The 24,414-nt window shown below is 30.4% G+C and overlaps 2 protein-coding genes across 3 annotated transcripts in view; one reads left to right on the forward strand and one right to left on the reverse strand.

Moving 5' to 3' along the window:
* Window positions 1-24,414, forward strand: part of LOC148236549 (neurobeachin-like protein 1) — an 80,910-nt gene that overhangs the window by 5,939 nt on the left and 50,557 nt on the right. For both annotated transcript variants that reach the window (XM_088181994.1, XM_088181993.1), the window contains 17 exons: window positions 56-373; window positions 434-771; window positions 839-989; window positions 1,061-1,317; window positions 1,394-1,646; window positions 1,714-1,860; window positions 2,243-2,593; window positions 3,645-3,819; window positions 6,043-6,915; window positions 6,986-7,321; window positions 7,385-7,548; window positions 7,619-7,771; window positions 7,836-7,982; window positions 8,040-8,116; window positions 8,189-8,382; window positions 8,901-9,143; window positions 9,210-9,397. In XM_088181994.1, coding sequence (XP_088038120.1) covers window positions 56-373; window positions 434-771; window positions 839-989; window positions 1,061-1,317; window positions 1,394-1,646; window positions 1,714-1,860; window positions 2,243-2,593; window positions 3,645-3,819; window positions 6,043-6,915; window positions 6,986-7,321; window positions 7,385-7,548; window positions 7,619-7,771; window positions 7,836-7,982; window positions 8,040-8,116; window positions 8,189-8,382; window positions 8,901-9,143; window positions 9,210-9,397 — 4,365 coding nt within the window. The remainder of the gene's footprint in view (window positions 1-55; window positions 374-433; window positions 772-838; window positions 990-1,060; window positions 1,318-1,393; window positions 1,647-1,713; window positions 1,861-2,242; window positions 2,594-3,644; window positions 3,820-6,042; window positions 6,916-6,985; window positions 7,322-7,384; window positions 7,549-7,618; window positions 7,772-7,835; window positions 7,983-8,039; window positions 8,117-8,188; window positions 8,383-8,900; window positions 9,144-9,209; window positions 9,398-24,414) is intronic.
* Window positions 9,399-18,217, reverse strand: LOC148236550 (uncharacterized). Its single transcript, XM_088181995.1, has 2 exons — window positions 17,809-18,217; window positions 9,399-11,519 (listed from the first exon to the last, which is right to left on the reverse strand). The coding sequence occupies exons 1-2, from the start codon at window positions 17,827-17,829 to the stop codon at window positions 9,681-9,683; spliced, it is 1,860 nt and encodes a 619-aa protein (XP_088038121.1). The 5' UTR covers window positions 17,830-18,217; the 3' UTR covers window positions 9,399-9,680.

A 24,414-nucleotide genomic window follows, 5' to 3' on the forward strand; every position in this document is an offset into this window, starting at 1 on the left:
TTCATTTAATTTAAGCTCAGTTATATGAAAAATTTATTTATATTGTTATTTTCAGCGCCAAATTGAATTATCCCTTATATTAGAAATGTATACAGATAGCATGAAGAAAATAATTTCAGGAAACATAGTCAAAAGTGATACTAGTTTTAAGTTAGAAGACAATATTAAAGTGTTATCTAGTATACCTAGCGAAGAATTGCAAACAGACAATAGACGAGTAGACAGCGACGAGTTATCATACATGTTATGTACTGCCTTAGTAACTATTAGACGGTTGTTAGAAGATTTCGAAGCGAGCAGAGCGGCGCTATGTCAATTAATGGTTGATTTGAATTATATACATATTTTGATCGCTCTTCCAGACTGTGTAAATGTAGGTGTGATCGATGATTTATTTTTATTGGATCATTATCTGATTACTTTATTGCTTTAGGAATTAGAGTTAGATAAGAAATTGTTGGGAATTGAATGCGTTAAAACTCTGACGCGCCTTTTATCTTGCTCGAGGACGGCAAAAAAGAAACCGTCCGATAAATGTGATTATGACACGGTCGTCAGCAAATGGATTTCTCTCGGCGATACATCAAAGGAACTCTTGCAGGAATTTGTTTACATGGCCATGGACGGAGAACGGAACAATAATGCAGATATTCCTCTATGCAATCCAGAAGTTGTTATAGCTTTGTTGAAAAATATGATTAAAATGAATGAAGATGATCAAGCATGGTTATCGCATAAACTAACTTGGTTATGTACTAAGAATTTGAGAAGGTATATAATATTATAAATAAAATATTTATAATATATTTTGTGTTTAATATTATTTTGTATATTTTAGCAAATGGTTAGCTTGTCGAAAAGGTACTATATCGCCAATATGTGACGTTCTTATTAGTTATGATAAAAGTATCGATAAACCTGTAATTACACTGATAAACTTGTTAGATAATTTAGCTTGTGTATCGATCACAGCAATGGAATTGAAAAAGGTAATGTGCGCTTATCATATTATAAATATTTATTTGTTAGATTAAAAAATAATTTATCTAATTATTTTTAGATATTTTTTTTATTGAGGCAAGAGAAAGAATTTAGCCATAAAATACCTTTATTACACACCCTTTGTAATGTCACGAGAAGGGGCGATAAAGTGTGTAAAGCTTTTTTGGACATTAGGAAAGAAACTGACGGTATCAATGTGCCAAATATAAACAAATGGAATAATACGTCGTATGGATTTACATTCCACTGTTGGATATGTCTTGATAGATTACCCGAATCGCATGATGCTTATGGAAAACATAGACAATTGTTAAAGTAAGTCATGATTCTATTGAAAGGAAGTTTAATGGTCTGCTACATTTTATATATATATACAAATTTTCTGTTTTAGTTTATTAACACAATCTAGTCAGGGTTTGGAAGTATTCATCGATCAATCTGGCGTTTTATTCATTAACATTTTGAAGAAGAACTCGCTTCAAACTGCATCGGTTCCATCAGCAGGATTAAACGACAACAGATGGCACTGCGTATCAATATGTATTGCTTATGCAAGGAGAGCTTTGACTTATAATCAAATAAGTGTTTTCATTGACGGAACGCAAAGATTGGCCGTTAGCATGAAGTTTCAATCTTTTGATGATGTAAAACAGTTTTTTTATTGTTTTATATCACATTTAGATTAACTTTTAACTTAATTTAAATTTAAAGGTATTCGCACATTGTTACATTGGCGCACCATTAGGAGAAGCTGCTAAGCAGATCAACAAGAAACCAGAAGTTGAGAAAGAATCCTTCCATGGCCATTTTGTGAAATCGATCTTTAGCAATCAGTTTTTGCCATCGATAGTTTTGCAAGTGTGTATTGTATTGTATTAAATTTTTTAGGTGTACAAATGCGTCTTGTTTTCGCTTTATCTTCTACAATCATTCATAAAATCTCTTGTTTTAAATGAGCTTTTGCTATTTTTCTGGCAATTTTAAAATTAATGTTTAGAGCGGAAAAACAGTAGTATCTGCTCACTAAGTCTTTGAGCTCCGGTAGCTTGAAAGAACACAATATACCAAGGGTGATTTAAGTGCAAATATTCTCATTTCTGAAAAGTTGTAAATGTTTTTGTTTGATCCATCTTTTCGACCAAATGGTTAAATTGATGCAAATTCAAAAAGACTACCTTGTACACCTATTTTATATGTATAAACATATTTCATATGAAGTTCTATTTTTTATGTGTTTTAGGCACCATCGTATCTATCGTTTGGTTCAAGTTCCAGGTCAGGTCAGTCCAATGCCATTGACTCGTCGCACGGAATGCTCAATCAAGTGCCTTTACACGGTCACATATCTCATGTGTCGCTTTTTAACGATATCCTTACACTAAGCTCTGCAAAGTGGTTATACGAAGCCGGAATAGAATGTCATAATTTGTTGTGTGCTGAAGAAGGCGCTGACAGCCAAGAAATGTATAACCGTCTTGTGTTTTGCTACAGTGCAATGGCTACATGGGACGGAACTTGCTTAAATTTAGGTCCTTCAATTACATTCAACGGATTCACAAAGGCTTTGAGAGTTTTTACAACCAGCGTTAAGGTACTACATATCTATGTACATGTGCTGATCAAAATGTATCCAACCGATATTAAAAATCATTTTCTTTTGAAGTAGCATAATTGTTCTATAGCAAATGTTTTAATTTTATTGACTTCTGGTTCTACTTTAATTCAAACTTATTCTGTCTCTACAGGTCAACAGTTCTCTTGCCCTCGTTTATATACATATATCTTTCTGACGATTTTTATCTGTTTTTTAAACATCTCAATGTTTTAGATTGGAATCTAGATATGATTCCATATCTAGGATAAATCTATATCGGCATTAAAATAGCTTTGAATAATGATAGTTTGTTTCTTAAGAAGAGTTGAGATCTTAAACCGATTGTTATAGTATTATATCTAGTTTTTTTATTGCTTAGGTATGTGTGTAGTGTAAATCACTCCCAGATGCATACCTAGATATTTGATACTATTTTCTTGGAGAAAATCTTCGTCGAAAGTGGAGCACGCTATTTTAATTGATTTTGTCTCAGTTTCGATATTCAAAATATTTGTGAGACAGAAGTAAAGCTGTATTATCAGAGAGAATATTAGCAGTGTTTATTAAATACAGAGTTCGTTCCATGATATTACATTATAGAACTACTGATTTTATAGTAGTGATGTTTTTATATATTTCCTAATAGTTTATTAAAAAAAGATTATCCATACTTCTATGAATTATCTGAATTATGTGAATTGGCTTGACTAAATTCATACAGTAATATTTTCAGTCTACTCACAAGTTTTTTTTTCAAAGACTGAATTATGAGTTACTAACGTAAACTTACACTCTCTAGAGTTTTTCCATTTTTAAAAAATATCCATCGTTGAATATTAAGGTAATAAGCCATACAGTTTTTTAAAGAAGTTCTTTCAGAACTTCCATAGTAATTTGGTCATTGTGAGTGACATTATGAATTAAAAAATATATTTGTATATGGTTAGATACTTTTTGATCAGATTATTAGATCATTTGGGACAGTCGACCTGAATGTTATGTAAAATTATATTTTTGTTAATTTTTTTATTTATTACAAATATTATAGGAGGTGATCAATGCTATTTCAAATATTTACGTATTATTTCCATTGTTAGAAGATCTATCTATTACTACAGACAAAGATATAGATTTAGATGTATTTTGCGGACTCTCAAGTCCTTGCGAATTCGATACACAAAACATGAAAGATTGGGAAGTTTTACCATCAAATTATTTTTCTGGTAATTATATACAGCTTTGGCAAAAATAGTGAAGCACTCTTTAAAATGATACTTTTTCTTTAACGGTGTTGATTGATGTTAGTACATTATCTGACCAAAATGTTTTCAACTGATATATTAGAAACAAATCGGATGTGAATTTGCTTATTGATTTATTTAAAAATGGTTGCTGTCATTAAGGTCTAGAACTAGACTAATAACCAATGTTCCCTCTAAGTCAAGGTCTCTGTGCGGAAAGTCAAAAGGTCGAGCAGACCAAACCACTGAATGTGCAGCATAATTTCCACATTAAACGATTTTTTAAAGTTTATATTTTATAAATTAGTTTTAACGACATTCAAATACATTTATAAAATACAGTTATTATTATTATTCATATTGTTAGGTATATATAAACATATTCACATAAAAATTGAACATTGGTTAATATCAATATTAAAAAATCTAGATCTTACATTTACATAAACATTTTATATTTAAAACTAAATGTGTTTTTTTACACAAGTTGATCAAGTATAAATGGACATATGATAATTACGGAGCAAAATTCAAATGTGTATTAAAAATATTTTTAACAACTAAAATTAATTTTAAAAAAAATTTTCATGTATATACTTCATTCAAATCAATCTGTTTTTCTAATATTATATACTATTTAATTTTCATTCATTTGTCTAATTGTTTTATTTCCAATTTATTACGTGCTTTAGATTTGATAACATTCAGTACTTGGTGCTTGAAGTGTTACACAAATATCATGTAAAACTGAAAGTTCTTTATACACTTCGTCTTTAAGGACATATACATAATTATGTCATTAAATGTTTCTATTCAACCAGTTTTATATTTTTCAACAAGTAAAACCTTGAAATCTGTAAATTGTTCCAATATTTTGTTTGAATAGTTTTCATCATTATTTCTAATTAGATATTCATTTAAAATACAGTTTTTTATACTGTCTTTTCCATGTTCTTTATTTAAATAATTTTTCATGACATGAAGATCTAAAACACTCCATACTATGTCGTTTTCTGGAAACCTTTAAATTAAATGCTAGCAAGTGTATATATTATTATTGTGATTTTATTTGATTGATTTTGCCCTTTGCTAATTGATACAGTTCCATGTGTCATTCTTTACATAAAATTGATAATTATCCAAATACGTTGTGTAATATCATACACACCACTTGATATTGCTGATTTTCACGATATTTCAAGCAATATTTATTTATTGGATTATTAAATTATTTAACTTGTTATTTGCAGTATTTTATTAAAACGACAATTTATTATCAGTATCAACGCGAAGTACTTAGATAATTTATGATACCTTACTTTATTTAGAGGCCTAAATGATATCAAAATTTTATTTACTGAAAACGTTATCTCCATGGTTTAGAACTACAAAAACGAAGATTTCCATATTGCTTGAAAGGAAAAACGAAGAATAAAATAATGCTCATTGTTAGGGATCAACCTAAGTAGTGTTATCGGCGCAGGATATCAATGTAAAAAATATTATGCAATATTTACTTATTTTATATTATTTACATAAAACATTTATAGCTAATATTTAATTTATTTTAACATGCGTAGAAATATATAAGTATAACTGAGATATGTATATCTTTCGAAAATAGTAATTATTGAGATATTCTAAAATAAATATCAAATGTGCCATAATTAAAATAATATTTCATAAATAAATCACATAAATCTGTTTTTAGAAAAAAAAATAAGTTTCATTTTAAACAAACAGATTTACAATTTTCTATGCATTCCTTTCTCATAAGGTTCTTTTGGAAAATGGTTAGTGTGTTTTGGCTCCTGGTATAAAAAATTAGAGGCATTCAGAAGGAATCGATCAAAGATGATGATTTTATAGACTTATTATTCCAAAAAAATTTAGACGTTCGAATTAAAAAAATAAATAAATAGGACAAATAGCTGTAAATAGGACAAAAAGGTTTTTTTAGACAGTCATCTTATTGATTTTTATTTGTACTCATAGACAACACAATAGAGAATCAGTTTATAAAGTATTTTTAGAAGTACCTGAATATGATCTATGCAAATATTTGATTCTAATACATTTCATACATTACATCACAAGAACATAAATCACATTTTGTAAAGTGCTCCACTATTTTAGCTAATACTATGTATATTAAATAATCAATACTCTTATACAATTAATATTAAATACATTATTTTGTTATAGAGTGGAAGTTGGATCAAAATCCAGTATCTATGTTTTTAACACTATTGAAAAATACAGTAATCAGTAGCAGCTTAAATCAAGAAGAACTCGTCAAGAATGATGGTCTCGTGATAGTTGGGAATTTACTGTGCCAGTGCAAGCCGGTGTTGATTGATGTTAACGTTTTGATGACTGTTCAACAGTTCATCGAAACGGTTCGCGATCTACCTCAACCGATTTTGTTGAAAGCGTTATATCAAAACGTATTGTTCAATTTCAATATATGGTCACACAGTCTATTCCATATAAGAATCGCTCACATCCAATACATCTCGAACTTTGTGAAGCAAGACAAAAATTACTTTAGAAAAAACTTTGGTCTCCAGTACATGTTCGACGTGATCAGAACGCATTACTTAAACGAAGATATGTTGAGCTCCGAAGACGCTAAAACGATTCGTTTAGCCTTACTGGGAATAATACGCTACTTTATAAGCAAGGATATAAACATCAAAGAGCTGTTGACGATTCTCGGATTCCTCGTGTCCGTCAAAGAAGAGAACCTGCTAATAGAAGCTATTGAAATGCTATTGAATCAGATGACGTCTAAGAATTGTAGAGATCAAATATATCTATTGCTGCATGAACAATTTACTGGAGAAATATTATATGTCTTGCTATTGAGCAAAAATTTCAGCGACCATTTCAAAGTTATGCTATCAAAGTTCTTACATCTGATTCTTCGAACTGATCGAGTTCATTCACGGAATAAATCAACGATGCTATTGCAAGATAGTGGTTTCTCAATGTTTCCTGGACTCATCGGTTACATGGATCCGAAGAGTGTATCGATTGATTTGGCTGCAATTTTGTTTGATTTAATGTGCACTGGAGGTTAATTTTATTTTATTAATTTCTGTTATCATATTTTGCATAGATTTTAGATCAATATATATTATTTCAGAAACTAAAGGAGGATACGCAGGCATCTTAGCCCTACTTCATCTCTTGTCGTATGAGAGTATTGATATGAAAATGGAGCTGGCGAAGAAATTATTAACAGCAACGTTTATAAATTTAAATGCGCCTTTCATAATTGCTAAATTGGTGGGATGGCAAGATTGCATCGCAAGATTATTAGTGAAAAGGTGCATTAGTGATATTACGTTGGTCGAAGAAGCCGTCGATCTGATGACGTTTGACGAAGAGTCTTTGAAATTAGAGCCGGACTCTTCATTCCATCACTCTCATATTCCTTCGCTGAGTGAGGCAGCTAATGTGTGGGAACATGAAATAAAAGGTATTAAAAGTCATGAAAAATTATTTTCAGAGTCATGTAGTTCATTTACTTTATTATTTATAGAAATAGCAGGATCGGTATCGGAAGCCGTGGCAGATAATTTGCAATACGCTGCTGATAATCTAACGACTGCTGTAGCATCTGTGTGTTCTGTTATAAGGCAGAAGACCGTGGATATTCAGGAGAGTCTCGGAGAGTTGGGTCATATCAGTAGAACTCATTTACCGGTGAATTTCGAATTTAATTGTATATACTCAATTATTTATTTATTGTAATGTATTTTATTTGTAATTCCAGTCTTTTGCTGAGAATGATTCGATAGAATTTAGCGTAGACAATGATTCTGTGATAATATCAAACAGATCAGTTTCAAGCTTGAGCATTGACGATGTTGGCGTATCGGATTCTTCTAGTCATAAGATGTCTTTGTATGCTGAAAGTTCGAAGCAGGTAGTATATAATGTTTTATTTTATTATATTTAAGCTCATTTTTGAATAATGTTTATTTTTTTAGTCCGAAGCTGAAGCTCATCTACCGCATGATTTAGATTTGGGCGATAAGTGCATAAACAAAGAGGAAAACCTATCATATTTGGTTGCTAATATTTTATTTACTGTATTATGGAGAGGCGTTGAAGGATTCTCCAAAGATTCTTGGAAGGTATTATTTATTAGTCTAGTATTATTGTACGTTGTATTGAAATTATGATTTTTTCAGGAACGTGGTCAAGTGATGGCTTGTATAAATTTGCTTGCTCTCAATAACGAACTTTATTGTAGTCACTTACAGTTGAGGTATTTTGGATTTTACTGTATATATTTTTTCTTTTATTAATACTAGTGATTTTATAAATATTTTCACAACAGACTACGCCTATTGGAAATGGGCGTTCAAGCTGCTTTAGTCGATTTGAAAGAACCTGGAATGTTTATATCCGGAGCTAAAGCAAATGCACTCCATTTGATGCGCCTCATATACGACTTGGTTGTATTGGATCCCAATAAGGATGATACGAAAAAATGTTCGTCAAAGTTATTAGATGGAGTCTTGGCACTTTTAGGTATGATTGAATTTACTTAAAATGGAAATTTTACATACTTAAACCATGGCCACTTAGCCAAAGTTTAGCCATTTCCCCCCAATATCCCTCCATCTTTAATTATTACTACTAGGTACATATTTCAGTATTTTGGCTTATAAATGTCACTAGAGTAACACATCCATACATATTAATTGATTTATGTTACCCTATTGGGACTTTTTGTTACTAAAAGCAACCCAATATGCTCCTTTTGATAACAGTTCTGTCGAAACAGTCAGTATGCTGCTTATCTTTTACTGACAAAGGCCTGATTTAGTTAATTTTTCTTATTATTATTTTTTGTGCGATATTGGGTAAAATCAGCGATAGAGCATCCCGTTTGTAAATTTATAATTGACTTCTGATAACTGATTATCGGACACGTATCTTTGTTAGATTAACGATCTTTTATGGTAAATACATCTCTAAAATTGTATACTATTATTGACTTCAGTCTAAATTTGAAACTGAATTATTATATCGTTCATATTTTATAGATGCATTGAAAGTGTTTTCCGAAGACGATAGTGATCCATTGCGCCAGGAACTCGCACGTTTGGGTCTAGGAGTTCTTGTAGCTTGTGCTACAGGTAGTGAGACTCGTACATCGTTAGCGGCACCGGCTTGTGCTCTGCTCCATTCTTTATTGAGGAGCTCAGTTCCGATTTCTGGTGAATCTGATATTGAAGCTGCTTATTTGATCTGCTCCATAAGTTCGGCAATGAAATCTTCGATTGAAGGTATTGTCTATTATAGTTAATACATAATTAAAAAAAGTTTATATTAATATTTTAATTATATTTTAGCTGGAAATAATGAGCAGTATTCGTTTTTGATGCCCGTAATGAAAGCATTATTGGAAAAAGTCGCATTGTCGATGAACGTCGATAAATACTTACCGGATCTTCCGAGCTTCAACATGGGGCCGGTGTTCTTTAACGAGTTCGAAGAATTCATAAAGAAAGATCAATGGAGCAACTTCATAGAATATAAGGTAGGATTTTAAAAATTTATTCATAAAAAATTATAATACAAAACGTATAACTAAGAAAGAGCGAATTAATAATAAATATACATAATACTAATCTATTGCACTTGACAGTCTTATCTTCATATAATAACACTTAACAGTTGATAACATCTTTAACAATGACCGAGTAGAAATTTTTCTATTGTCTTTGTTGTAATTGTATTTTCTTTCTAATGAAAAATACTTTTGGCGAGTTGACTAAGTGTGATTTAAATTATTATTATAACAATTATCCATTGTTTGATAACTAACTTATTCTGTGATTTTGTAACTTTTCTTCAAAATTTGTACTACTGCTTGATGTAATCTGAGTTGGAGATTCGTCAAAAGTTCTCTTGATGTCAGTCGATGTGATATCTCGCATTCTCTGAGGAACCTTATCTACTGATCCGTCTGAATCGGACGACCCAGAGAAATAATTCGGTGACAAAGATTGATCCCTCTTTTCTAAATAATCTGGGTTTTGATTTACGTAGAATGGATCTGGAGCTGTTCCAGCGTAATAACTATGAGATATTGATTTGCTAAACGTTACTTCACTAGCAGAACCTTCGCTGTCTGGCGATTGGACGATTATTACTTTATTCAATTGACTTTGACCGACATCGTTGTTTTTAACGTGAAAGCCTTCGGTGACTTGTCGCTTATTTGCTGTGAATGCATCATTTAAGTTTTGCGGACTAAATGCCATATTACTGCTTTTATAATTGTCATATTGATTTCCTTCAGATGTTGGATTTAAAGAATATGGATTATCTTGCGGCTTTGGAACGTACGAAGACTCATAAGGATTGTTATTATATGTTTGGACCATTCTCAACGGTGGTTCTGCATGTTTACCACCTCCTATTGTCACTTCGCCTGTCTGCATTTTATTCTTATGCTTCGCGCTTCCTCTAGATTTTGTCCCCTTAATTGTTTGCGAGTTGTCATTCGTTGGCTTTCGTTTCGATTCAAATTTCGTACCCAAGACTACCTCGTCTTTATCTTTGTGCAGTACTTTGACTGGTCTTTTATTGGAAAAAGATCCGTAATGATCATCATAGTTATCATAGCTGGATGATTCATAACTTGAGTATCCACCAGGTCCGCTCAAGAGAGGTGCTCCAAAATTATCTGAAGGCGGCAGTGATGTATCTGGATATCCAGAACCTTTATTGTTATAAATAGAGTGAGAAGATAAATAAGATTTTCTAGGACGCTTCCCGAAATTTTGTTGACGTTGTGGTCTGAATTGTGAGTGATAGTTTGAACTGTATGTGCTATAGTCTCTAGTTTCATCCGAATAATCCTCGGGACTTTCGTTTTCTTCCGAGCTATACGATTCGTATGATTTGGGTGGTAAGATTAAAGTTTCTCTTGTAGCTCCATAACTTCCAATCGGTTCTGGTGACCCGTAGCTAGTTGAGGGCGGAACATTATATCTTGATGAAGGATGACCGTAACTTGTCGATGGAGGTGCTCCGTATCCTGATGATGGAGGCGCTCCGAAGCTTGGTGATGACGGAGAACCGTAACTGGACGATGGAGGTTCACCATAAGAAGTTGAAGGCGGCTTTCCATAATGAGTAGCTAAAGGCGCATCATAACTAGATAATGGTGGCTCTCCAAAACTGTTCGATTCGTAGCTGTCTCCAAAGCTTGGTGCTCCGTAAGAGCTCGGAGGCTCTCCAAAGCTCATGGGTGGTCCGTATTGCGATTTAGGTGGTCCGTACGATGATTTCGGTGGCCCATATATTGGCTTCGGAGGTCCATATGAAGGTTTTGGAGGTCCATATTTAGGTTTTGGTGGTCCGTATTTAGGTTTAGGCGGACCATAGACTGGTTTAGGTGGTCCGTAAGATGATTTTGGAGGGCCGTATTTTGGTTTTGGCGGACCGTACTTTGGTTTTGGTGGTCCATATGATGATTTCGGTGGTCCATAGGATGGTTTCGGTCTGGATGGAGGTCCGTACGAAGGTTTTGGCCTTCGCTTGGGATGCGAGTGCAAGTATATCGGCGGTTCTCGCTTCTGCCTGCTCAGCGTCGCGTTTTTGTGCTCATCTTTGCAGCTCGCGAGTTGAAGGGCCGCGAGTGCGACGAAAATCTGTAATAAATTAAATCGATGGTTTAGTAAAGCATAGTCGTTTAACTAAATACTATCACTTATAATGAAATCGAAATATTAAATAAAGATGAAATGAAGTCCCTGATCGTAAATTAGAAAATCTCTGGTTATCTTTTAAAGAAAATCTAAAAATAACCAGTCTTGAATCTGTCCCGAAAATATTTGTTAAAATATGTCATTTCAATGAAATCATATCGGAATACATTTTCACTGATAAAAATATATTTTTACCAGTGAAAATATAATTTATCTGGCAGATGATAGTAAAATTATATGATTTACACTTTTCCACATATAGTTATTTACATACGATGTAAGAATGTTACACTGAATGTGTATTTTTCAGTGAAGTTATATTTTCACTAGTGAGGTCCAAATACATTTTCGCCAGTAGATGTGTATTTCTACTAGCGAAAATATTATTTTTCTGATAGGCGCTAATATGACAGTTGCGAAACGTCCATTTGCTGTTTAAACCCAAACCTAACCTAATGAAAGTTCTAAAATTAATTATAGTTTTGAAACTTTTATTAGGTCAAGTCCAAAATACAAATAAAGCCAACTCATATGTCAGGAAATTAAGCGGAAGAAGTAGACAGACGTCACATCTCGCATATATGATAGCTATCTTTACCGATTTTACTACGGACTTCTGATATAAGATTATTGGTCAAAGTATATTCAAACTGAATTTTGGTCAATAGGAGGGCGCAAAAACAATTATCACTTCTCAGAAGTCAAAAATTCACGTCAAAAGCAATAAAATCGTATCGGCGTCTGAACGTTTTATTGCTTTTGACGTGGATTTTTGACTTCTGAGAAGGGATAATTATTTTTTGCGCTCTCCTATTGATCAAAATTTGGTTTAGATGTGCTTCATTCGATTCTCACTTATTGTAAGTCGTAATATTATTAAAAATAACGTCGTAATATGAACGCTAGATAACCGAGCGAGGCACGATTTTATTGCTTTTGACGTAAATTCTAATCAGGGACCCCCTTAAATTTGGCCAGAAAAAATGCATGTCATTCAATAAAATAATTTAAAGAAATTTAAAAAATCGACCACTGACTGGTTAACTATTGCCGTCCCCCCTCCTAGAAAAAACTGAAATGACGTCTCTGAGTGAAATATTATTTTGAAATTTCATTTCGACACGTGTGTTAACCCTCTTGCTAACGCATCCGTTGAAAGTTTCTCTTTTAGTTGAGCTAGCGAGATTGGAATTAAAAAAAAACAATCAGTTTCGTTGCCAGATAGCGTGATCATCACAACATTGTTTAGATAATGGCTTCTTGGAATATCTACGATCGATCGTATTTAGATTTCAAAACAATTACATATAGGCTTTTAAAAAGTTTATCGGTGTACCAAATACGTTGTATTTGAGACCTCGCTCTTTTTGAAAGAAATGTAACAGAAAATTAAGTTTTCACCAATTAATCGCGCTTCGCATTGGCCGTATGTCGCGAATGGTAAAAAAACGTGTATGACTAAGCCAAAGTGTGTCGATTGATTTTTTTAACACCTTGACCGCTGCGTGCGAATCGATGCAATAGAAAGAAATATATAACAAGTAGAGTGCGTCGAACCGAGAATCAGAAGGGATTACGAGCGTTGAAAACGAAAGTGACTCGGGTCAATGTCATATAAGGGTAATTATTTATAAAAATCGTAAGTGGCAGTAGTCGAGATCATCTGACTGGTAGAGCGTGTAATGTTCAGTCGCTACCATTCGTAGCAAACTAGTATAAGCGATGAGTTGTAATTAGTGGAAAAGAGAAAAACCGAAGCGCGTTAAAAATTCTAGCTAAATAAATAATGGAAATAATGTATCAATCAACGATTTGTGAAACTGCGTTCATTATTATAAATATCTATAATTGTATTTTTTCAATTTAAGTTTAGAAATATTATTAAAATGTATAGTTGTATTAATCAATCCAAATAATTGTAGCATGATACCCTAATATGACACGCTAGATAGGAACAGTGTTTAATATATGTGTTGTTATATTATAAAAAACGCTTTGAAGTAATTTTCTTTAACACCCACGACACGAATTTCGCACATGGTATGTATTTTAAATGCCAGATCGTGTTATGGATATTTAAAAACAAACGTTACAGGAACTTTCATGTTGTGACTTTTTTCTAAATATATTCTATAAGTAATGTTTAAGATGTTCTCTTCCAATTATTAGTGTGAAGTCTATAAAATAAACCTCTCACCTCCACTGTCTGAGAATCTCATCACTTAATCCAAGAAATATATATTGTGACTAATTGAAATCAAAAATATGTAAGCGAGAAGCGTTTTACCGTTAAGCCGTCGGGAAAGGGGTTAGAACTGCTATATTAAAAATACCGTTAAGAAAAATTTGAAATTGTAAAAATAAGCGATTCTCAGACAAAATTTGTACAGTCTCTTATAAAAATAAGTAGCACATAACAATAAAAACTTATGCTGCTCGGCTTGTTGTTTTAGCGATTCTTATAAATTGTCAAAAAATCCTAAGTTAATAATATGATTTAATTTAAGACAAATTAGAGTAAAGTAAATGTATCAAAATTCTAATTTATTTTGTCAATTATTTTAAGCGAGTAATTTCAAAAAACCTTTATTGCTGGGAAAGTTTAGATGTGCTTGAGAAAATCATAAAAACTCCAATTGATTGATAAATATAAAAAAATATGGTAATGATTTTAATTTCTTAAAATTTGCTCAAAATATAAACAGGACTAATGATAAGTATATCGAACATATATCCGTATCGTGTGCTTTAGTAGGGGCGTAAACCCAAACTTGCCTTTCTCAATTATGAATAATGATGAAATGGATAGCTCTCGAACTGACTGTGCTAACGCAAATAGGGTATAATACATGTTAAAATTCTACTCATGCGGTAAGTAATGACTGGCTGAAACAATATCGGACCAGTGAAAATATATTTTCACTAGCATTTTAGTGAAATCTCATTAGAATACATTTCCACCGGTATTTATATATTTTTACTAGTTAAAATATAATTTATCTGAGAAGTACTAGTTAAGTTATATACTGCTCTAAACTGTCATTTACTAAAAAAAAGCGACGTAAGTGGTGGTCTTCAACTGACAGTTGTGAACGCCACTTGTTAAATCTTGTATGCCACTAGCTAATTTCGTTTAAAACATAGTTGTAGGGCGAAACATAAACTGTTAAGGCCAAAACAAAAATATAAGTTAGTAAAACGTCTATTTGCTGTTGAAACCCAAACATAACCTAAACAAATTAGTCAAATCTTTTAAAAATAACCATTGTTTTTGAACTTTCATTAGGGTAATTTGTTTAGGTTAAGGTTTGAGTTTGAACAGTAAATAGACAAATCGTAACATCAATTTGAGTTTCATAGACACTTCGGTGCAGAATATATCAGTTAAAATATATTTTCGCTAGAAGAAATATTTATATATACGGTGAAAGTCTATTTGGGTATGACTTCATATTAATGATATTGGAAATATATCTTTATTTAAAAATCCACATTCACTGTAACATATAGGTACATATTAAACTTCAAAATAATTAAATCCTTACTGGTACTAATACTAGCACGATATAGCAATACCTGAAGTACGAATCTTATAATTTATTTTAGTGTTTTTAATTTATACCGTGTCTGGATCTAAATTAATGATTATTATATATTTATAATTTCAATCGATCATCATAAATAATGTTTTCCTAGATCTTCCTAATCTCACTGGTGAATATCGTGATGAATAATTATAAAATAAAATCATGATAATTCGTGCATAGTGTCATTTTGTAAGCTGTAATATAGCTTATAATTAATTTACTTTTTTTAAAATAACTTTTTTTTTTGCCCTAAAAATAAATAAATAAAAGTGAGAACCAATTAATAGATATCCAGGTAAATGGCTTTAGCCAGGAACTGGAAAAAAAATTATTAGACACTGTATATAATTAATAAAATATGCCACTAATTTACAGATAATTTACAGAATTTTACCTGAAGATGAGAAGCCCGATTAAGTATAATATTATTTTGATTTTGATAAAATACTCTACGTGCAAAAAAACAATTTTCTTAATATAGCTATTGCTTATTAATAATAAATATTCTAATATAAAGAAACACCTCTTGGGTCTAAGTGGCTGATTATTATAATTTATTCACAAAATCGAATTTAATTTTGAAATCTGTACACAAAACGCGTTAATTAATTAATGCGTGTATTTTTTATCTTTGAATGATTTTTTAATCAAAATTTATAGTCAAATTAATGTTAATTCATGTTAATTGATAACACAACATATCATTGTTAAATTATGCATAAAAATGCATGTATACATATTGTAATTCATGTCTGCATTAATATGCACATTTCTAATTCATCTCTGTTTCTCTCTCGGTCGATTTTGTAATAAGCGTTTCTGTTACAATTTTCTGACCTTGTAACAATTTCACTTCTCAGTTCCGACGTCCGTGATAAATCATTAATCAAGTTCCTATTCATCGAAATGTATATTTTTATGAGTATCGATTATAAATATATTAGTTTTATCTTGCGATTACCACATTTAAAACGTTTGATAGTTATACGTTTTTATGTAATTATTTGAGTTAATTAAACGCTTTATAACTGATACATGTTTGAACGAAATAAAACACAGCTATTTCGTGAAGAGAAAATTGACACGAAAAGAAATCCAAAAAATCAGGTTGCTTTTCAATTTCGGCCGCAAGATTTGTACCTAAGGTCACGTTCTTTGATTTTTATGCACTTTTCTTTATGCATTTAACTACCGTAAACATATGTTCCGCCCATACATTTTGCTTATTAACTTCACGAAAGTCGTTGAAGTGAATTATTAACGCTGTTAAAATTTTCGTTAATAAACTTTCGAAGGGTTTATACATATATAATATATACTACATATTTATTTTTTAGAAAGTCGCAGAGTATTTAAACTCACTAAATCCTCCAGTTAATTCCGTGTTCAAATTGACGGTTATTACTATTGTAATAATACGTAAGCCCTGTTTTTTTTTTGTAAAATAATAGAGTTAAATAGCATTTCCCGTGACGAATGTCTTAAAGATATATACAAACACATAATTTGAATCAATCTCCAATTTCAAATGCATGCATATAAGTATTAAAAAATACACATATTTGTAAAATTAACTAGAAAATATGCGAGGCCAGCAGAGAAACGAGCTCGAGGTGCAAGTGTTAATTTTGAAATTTTATATATATAAGTGCTAATTAAGAAATGGTTAAATTGGTATTGATAATATTTTACTTTATATTATATTTATTAGAAATTTGATCATTGTGATCTGAGAGGTAACACAAGTACGTCATAAATATTCATCAAAATACCTATTCATTATACAAAAATAAATTTAATGTATAAAATGCTATTTAATAGTACCATTGTACTATATCATATATTTTTCATATGAACAATGAACAGTGATTCAAATGCATTTGAGGAACGAATTAATAAATAAAATATGTAGGAATAGATTTTCTTGAATTTAATTAGTTACGGAAGTTGGAATTGAACCTAAAACTTCTGAATCGTAACAATAACATTATTTATCTACTACAGTATTGCTAGTTCATACAAAATTAAACAGATCAGTTGCCATTTAGTAAAACGATGATCACAATATTTATCTTAAGTTTATTGCATTTGTAGGCAAGAGATATTACATATTGAAATCTCAAAATTAATATTAAAATGATTTTTTACTTATACTTCTAAACCCGCAACCATAATAAAATGAGTTTATACTCATTTCTTTTTTAGCTATCATTGTCTTTTGAAAAGAAAAGATGTAGTTAAAAGAATCTCTTTTACGAAATTGTTGGGACTTTTTAAACCTAACTTATATATGATTTTCTATTTGTATTCATATTTTAAAGATCTAAAACACATATATCAATACAATGCATCATTAAAGATGTTTTTTTTGTGAATCATTAGAATCATTAAAACCTTATATCGACTGTCATAACTAATATATAATTTTCCATTTGTACTAAAATGTTAATGATTTAAAACATATACACCAATACGAGAACAATAAATCATTAAATATGTTTTTTTTTGTGTATAATTAGAACATTAAAATTTAGAAACTTTAGAAACAGTGATTCGATATTATGTTGAAGTATTGTTAGTTCTTAATAACTATGCTTAGTAATTATAAATTTAATGCTGCCTTGAAAAAAAAAATGATTACTCACCAAAACAAAACACAGCCTCATTGCACCGCTCTCTTCGCCTATAATAGATCACTATTGTGCCTCAAGTTCAATGGCGATATTGCGATCGTTCAAAAAAATGTCTGCCAACAAACGTCCAACAATTCACTTGACTCGTTTAACACTGAGCCGATTGAGCGTTTGGAATCCAATTTCTAATAAACAATTTGCATCACTGATATCGCTCGCCGCCTTGCAGATGAATCTCTTCTTCTGTGTGCTTTCTCTCCTCTTCGGACTAAGTCTCTGCTCTATTGCAAAGTCATGCCGAAATTCGGATCGAACACCTTGCGATATGATGACCTTGCTCGCCTGGAAGACTATGGACCACTTTCTTTCTTAGATTCAGCTGATGATGCTACCACGCGAAGAGCTTAACCGTGACTGACCTGGCGAGAGGAAGGCCCTGCGGTTTTATACTGAGCAGGGAAACATTCGGTTGACGTTTTTCCAAAGAGGTTTTCTAATATGGATGTGATGTTCAGCAGACACGTCTTCTTTGAGAGTCACCAGTTGGAAGCTGCGTGTGTTTATTTTCTTTCGCGTTTAAAGGGATTTATTTTGTTGTTTATTATTACTGCATTCTCTACCCAAGACTTGCTTATCAATATCAATCGAAATTATACTTTTTTATTACGGGAAAGACCTATTTTTGATTTGATCAAGCTTGAACAATTGATCAAAAAGCGATACAATAATTATTTATTTATTGACAATTATGTGGCCTTTTACATATTCACAAATATGCTTAGCTCAAACAGTATCAGATTTTTCCTCAGTCAATATTGTACCTCTTAAATATTAATCTGCATATTTTTAATATACACTGCCTAAATTATCAAAGAATTATAAACTATACAATTTAATTCACAACATGTTTACCTCACTTTTAACTATTATTTTAAGCAGGTTAAAATTCTCGATGGTATCGAAATTAAAACAAATTATTTGCACTGTTAATCAAAAGTTGTTAAATAGTTATTAGCTATATATAATTAATTAGCAATTATTATGAAAAAAAGCGATTGTGTACAAAAGGTTTTTCTAAATTATTCCTTATCATTTACATATTCCCTTCCTACATTTCCTATCAATAATCGATTGTTGTCATCAGTTAATGAGAAGGATTATAAAATAATGAATATTGTAAATAGGAAAATTAGAATGAAATAATCATTATTTACTATATGAATTATTTTAATAATATAAAATTGAATAATGACTACAATTATATAATTTTAAATCTCAAGTACAATATTAAGTTATATTAGAAGGAACTTAGTTTAATGGTTAAATTTTATTATTTATTAATGAATAAAGTAAATATATAACTGCATATTAAGCTTTCAAAATGTTTAAGAATATTTAAGTTAAACGTTAAGATAATTTATTTAATTAATAAAAAAAAATCACTTTTCCCGACGCGTTATAACAGGGTCAATACAATCAACAATTACTAATTAAGTGGTGAGACACCAGACTAAAATCGTCTGAAAATCTTTGACGTATATTTTAGTAATTATATGCTAATATTACAGCTCACATTTGATTAACATCACTATGAACGATCTAGATCGATTTTATTTTAAATTATTCATCCGTGAGATATGGAAAATATTGGTAAACCTAATCTATGACGATCGATCTGAATTTAAGTATATAATAATTATTAATTTTGATCTAGACGCAATAGAAATTAAAAAAAACACATTGGGAATTTGAACCCAAGTCTTTCAGGTATTTGTCACTAACTTATACCACAGGTCTTTCGTGCTAGTGTCGAGTTGGCCTAACTAGAATATAATAATTTAATTTATTATCAAAAATTATGGCTTAGTTTTTTATATTATTAGCAATTAAAATATAACATTATGCAATAGATAATAAAAAGTAATTATTATTTTGAGTGTAAAGATGTAATTAAATATTTATTAATATTGAATCAGTTTATTAATTAAGAATTAGCTTAACAATTTATTTAAATTTTTAGTGAATTAAAAATGACAATTTCATGCTTAATTTGAATATCGTTAAAAATGTATAATATTAAATATCTATTAAAACCAAAAAAATATATAAGACCTAAATTATCATCAATGCACTATAATTTAAAAAACAAACATTACTTTTTTATCAATAAAATTAAATATCATTAAAACTAAGCTGCTCAATTTATAATTTTTTTCTTATGCTAAAAAGCAAATGCTATTTTTTTTTTATATATTTATTTCATTTGATAGCTTTAACATCTAACAAAGCTTTGTAAGTCTCCGCATATTATCTTAAAACACTAGTCCTAAAATATTGATACAAATATTGCTTTTTATTACAAAGAAATAAGTAATTTATAAAAAAAGCGATTGCTAAGCTTATAAATTATGTCAATTTTGATATCAAATATAGAAATAATTTGTAGATAAATGTAACGCCGTCTTTACAAATTCAATAGTCGCTTGAGTATTTCAATATTTCAAAAACTCGCTGACTTTGGCGCAAATATTGCTCGGGACTACTGTCCAGTTGAGCAAAGTCAGCAAAAACGTTCAAAGTTTAAAAATTGAAACGAAAAGTTGTGTACCATTGTTACATTAACGCCTGTTAGGTTATAGCGGTAGTCTAACTTGAATATAATAATAGTTTTTGGCATAATTGGAGTTTAGTTTATATAGATCTCTAATTTAAAAATTTGTCTCAAAAGTCTTTGTTAAATAAAACTAAAGTTTTTCCCCATTAAATCAATCATCGATCAATGTATTTTATATAATATATAACGGTCATCAAAACGAACAGTTATTGAATATCGTATATATTTATTAGCCATCGTTATTATAGAGTTTAACTTGATATTGATTGATGCTTCAAGTTCTTTATGTAATGTCTAAATTTATATTTATTTGATAGTTTACTTTAAAAACCGTTGACAAATAATAATATAAAATGAGTAATTTGTATTTTTTACAATTTCCTTTTAGGTTTAATTGAATTATACAATACATTATTAAATAATTAATAAAATTTAGCAATTGAAGATTAATCACAGTGGTTCATTTTGGAATGTGTTTTTCTATTTGTGTCACTTTTTATTCTATCGACAAATATTCGACCTAAATAAATATAATTTAATATAATACAGAAGTCGTTAATCTTTGGATTCGTAACACCCAATCATTTATCTGATCACGTCAGATAAACTGTGTCGGGTCATTGGCGCTAGTTTTTCTCTAATTAATTTTAAAAATCTGTTTCGTTCCTATTAATAATTTTATAATAATAAAATCTTGCATATATTATTTTTAGAAATTATTTCGGTATATATTATGCTAATCTGGATTAACAATGTTTGATTTTGTATCTGTTTTCCTTCAGATTAGATTTTATCGCTCGCATGATTATGTAAGTAAGAGTTTACATATCACTGAGCAGATTTTGATACGCTTAATAAAATCCTGATATAATAAAACTCTTTCGTATTTATAATTAATTATTATATTCATCTATCGAGCGTGAGCGTTTAATAAATAATTAAGTTAAAAATTAGCTTGGTTATGTAAATATGCTTTCATTATTTAGTGTAACAATCCTTAATCGCTGTCGTGGTGTATAATTAACTCAAATTTTAATTCGAAACGGACGTTCAAGTCACGTTTAACGGTTCGATTTACGCAATGTTGTTGTTATTTTTCGGTTAGTACTTTTATAACGATTTTTATTACTTTGCAGAGAAAGTAAGTGGTATCGTAAAACTTTATCGATAATTTTCGGGCAAGTTAATTTTTTTTAATATGTCAATAGGTTTATTAGTTCATTATTTCGTTGAATACAATTATAATTATTATATTCCAACAACGATTTGATTGTTTGAGTTAAAATTTAACTGTCTCAGTACACACGCAGTCGGCTCTCAGCACTTATATTAGCTTAATTGTCTTTTCTACACAGCATCTGCATACCGAGCTTTTGGTTCTCAAACATTTTTTTTATCTCGGTACGAGCACGCAAAATGGAAAGTTTTTTTTTCAGATTAACCAAAGGCGTTCAACCCGTCGTTCGTTAGCTACATACATGATATTTTTTTTGCTCAAATGGAAATCTAACAATTTCGCACGATTAATAGACGTAATTCGCGACGTGCTCATCTTTTTTTTAAAACTTTTGTTCTGTAAAATAGTAATAATCTTAACTTAAGGTTGTCGGTGGTGTATAATCAGTGAGATTTTACTCGCTAATTGATTGCGATGTTCAAAGTCGAATCAATCACTAGTAATAACTTCACGGGCGTCAGTTTGACACGCCTATAATGTTTTCATTGTATCTTTATGGTCTTTTGTTTGTGCGATAAAATTGCATATAATTATTAGCATTTATGGTTTTATATAAATTATTAATTGCTCTTATGATTGTCAGTGATATTTTATAACAACTTAATTATGTTCTTAAGCTTTTCACCTGTCTAAATTATCATTTATATTATACATGTTGAAAAAATTGTTTTGGATGATACAAACATTTTCAGTCTATCGTTCAGTAGTTGTTTCTGCCCACTGACAATTAAAAACCTCATCTAGTACACTGCGTTATTGATGTATTTTATAAAAAATGGCAGATATAACACATTGCTTTACTATCATATTAATTAAAAAATAAGTAAAGTAAATATAATTTAAATGCAATATCAATTCAAAACATCAAGTTTCAGCCTTTACTTAGTCGGGCTTCTGTTTCGGTACACTGCGCTAATACGACCTCCTACCTGGGCAGTCGCGAGTGACAGTCGTGGTCGGAAAAACCGACACAAAACTATAAATAGTTTCCAGAATTTTGACTGACATTTTGGGCATTTGAGCTGCTAAATATTCTATAGTTGTTGAACCAGGGCTAAACTTTCATCGAATGTCATGGTTCTCAATTAAACGAGTAGCAGCTAAATTTGCTCCAAAACTTGATTTTTTAACAAAAACAGAGCAATTTTTGTCGCTTACGACACACATTTTTTTTATCGCACGATAACATATGACATCGAAACAAAAGTCACCTTAAAGAGCTATGATAAAAGGCGCGAAGTTTGAACGAATGTCAGGATTCTCTGATTAATATAATATATTGAAATATATTGATATTGGAGTGATTGTTAATTATAGCTATATAGCATAAGGCAATCCGAAAAAACAATTAGAATTGCGGGCAAACAATTCTTGAAATTTACTACCACGATAACGCATAGACTCACTCTTCACTACTAATTCGTATTTTTTTGTCGTGATGACTTAACGACCGTATTCCATAGATATGCACTATGCGACTTTTTTTCTGTAAACATAAATAAAGAGGTCATTGAAAGGATAAGATTTGCCACCATAAAGGATAAAAGCACAATAGTCATTGTAACACAATGGCCACCAAAATTGTATTGTGTAATTCTTAGCTTCTTGGACTCGGAAGAGTCATCCGAAAAAAATATAGCAATTTTGTAAAAAATCTTTTAGCATTGGTTCTAGATCTTTCATTAACCTAAATGCCATAAACATCAATATTTATCACTCCCCTTCTCCCAGCTTATCTTATTTATTACCGTTTGATTAATAATTATTATTTTCCCTGACACTTGTGTCAAAAAGTTCGCAGTTTAAAATTTTTGGATATTCTAGAATACTAATGAGTTTATATTTTATTCCTAAATTGCCATTTTTTTTTGAAAAACATCACCAATGTGATTTTTTAGATCTAGATATATTAGTTATTAATAAATATTTAGAATTTTTTTAGCTTAATGCTTCAGCTTTTTAATGGCAGGGCGAAAAAAAATCACATGACGTCAACTTAAAAAAGTATATTTAATTTGACCGTACAAATTATAATAATTTTAAAAATATTTTGCCGTACTACAAATATGAGTTCAGAAGTTCCAAATTTTAAATGTTCCATTTAAAAAAATATTTTAAAATTTCACCAAGTTAATTGATCTAAGTCTCAAATTCTTTATATAAAAAATATATCATAATTTCGTTTTATATCTATATAATAATACATTATAATATGTAATATGGGTTTAATAATTTAAATCAGCGGTTGATATTATAAGCACTGTGTCACATGTCACAATATAATTTAAGACGTAAGACATAGTCCGTAAGGCGATAGATTGATAATCTAAAGGCCGAGGGTTCGGGTCCCACAAACCTGATTTCTTTATTTATAAAAATGCGATATTATTAAAAACCGGCCCCAGCTGCAAAGTGATATATATTGCTTGTAAGTTTATAGTTAATAAAATATATGTCACTGATTTACAATATTTGTTTTAAGTCTCGTTGTAACGCATTTGGCGCACAACGGAAATATGTATATTTTTTGATTATTATTTATGTAAAATTTGTAAAATTTACATACAATCTAGGTACAGGTTTTAGTTGAGAGATGGCGTTTACAACGTAGTATATATTTTTTATATTATACTTTCACGCGATAGCTCATAGCTTAGTATCATTATTATTTATTTTTTTAACGCAGTGTCTAACTTGTCACTTCAAAGTGTTGCAATGACTTAATTAGGAAATTAATTGGTGTGCGTTTTTTATTTCTTGTTATAAA

This window comes from Plectrocnemia conspersa, unplaced genomic scaffold (genome assembly GCF_051122295.1).
Source record: "Plectrocnemia conspersa isolate PC_06_02 unplaced genomic scaffold, ASM5112229v1 ptg000003l, whole genome shotgun sequence".
NCBI classification, from domain to species: domain Eukaryota; kingdom Metazoa; phylum Arthropoda; class Insecta; order Trichoptera; family Polycentropodidae; genus Plectrocnemia; species Plectrocnemia conspersa.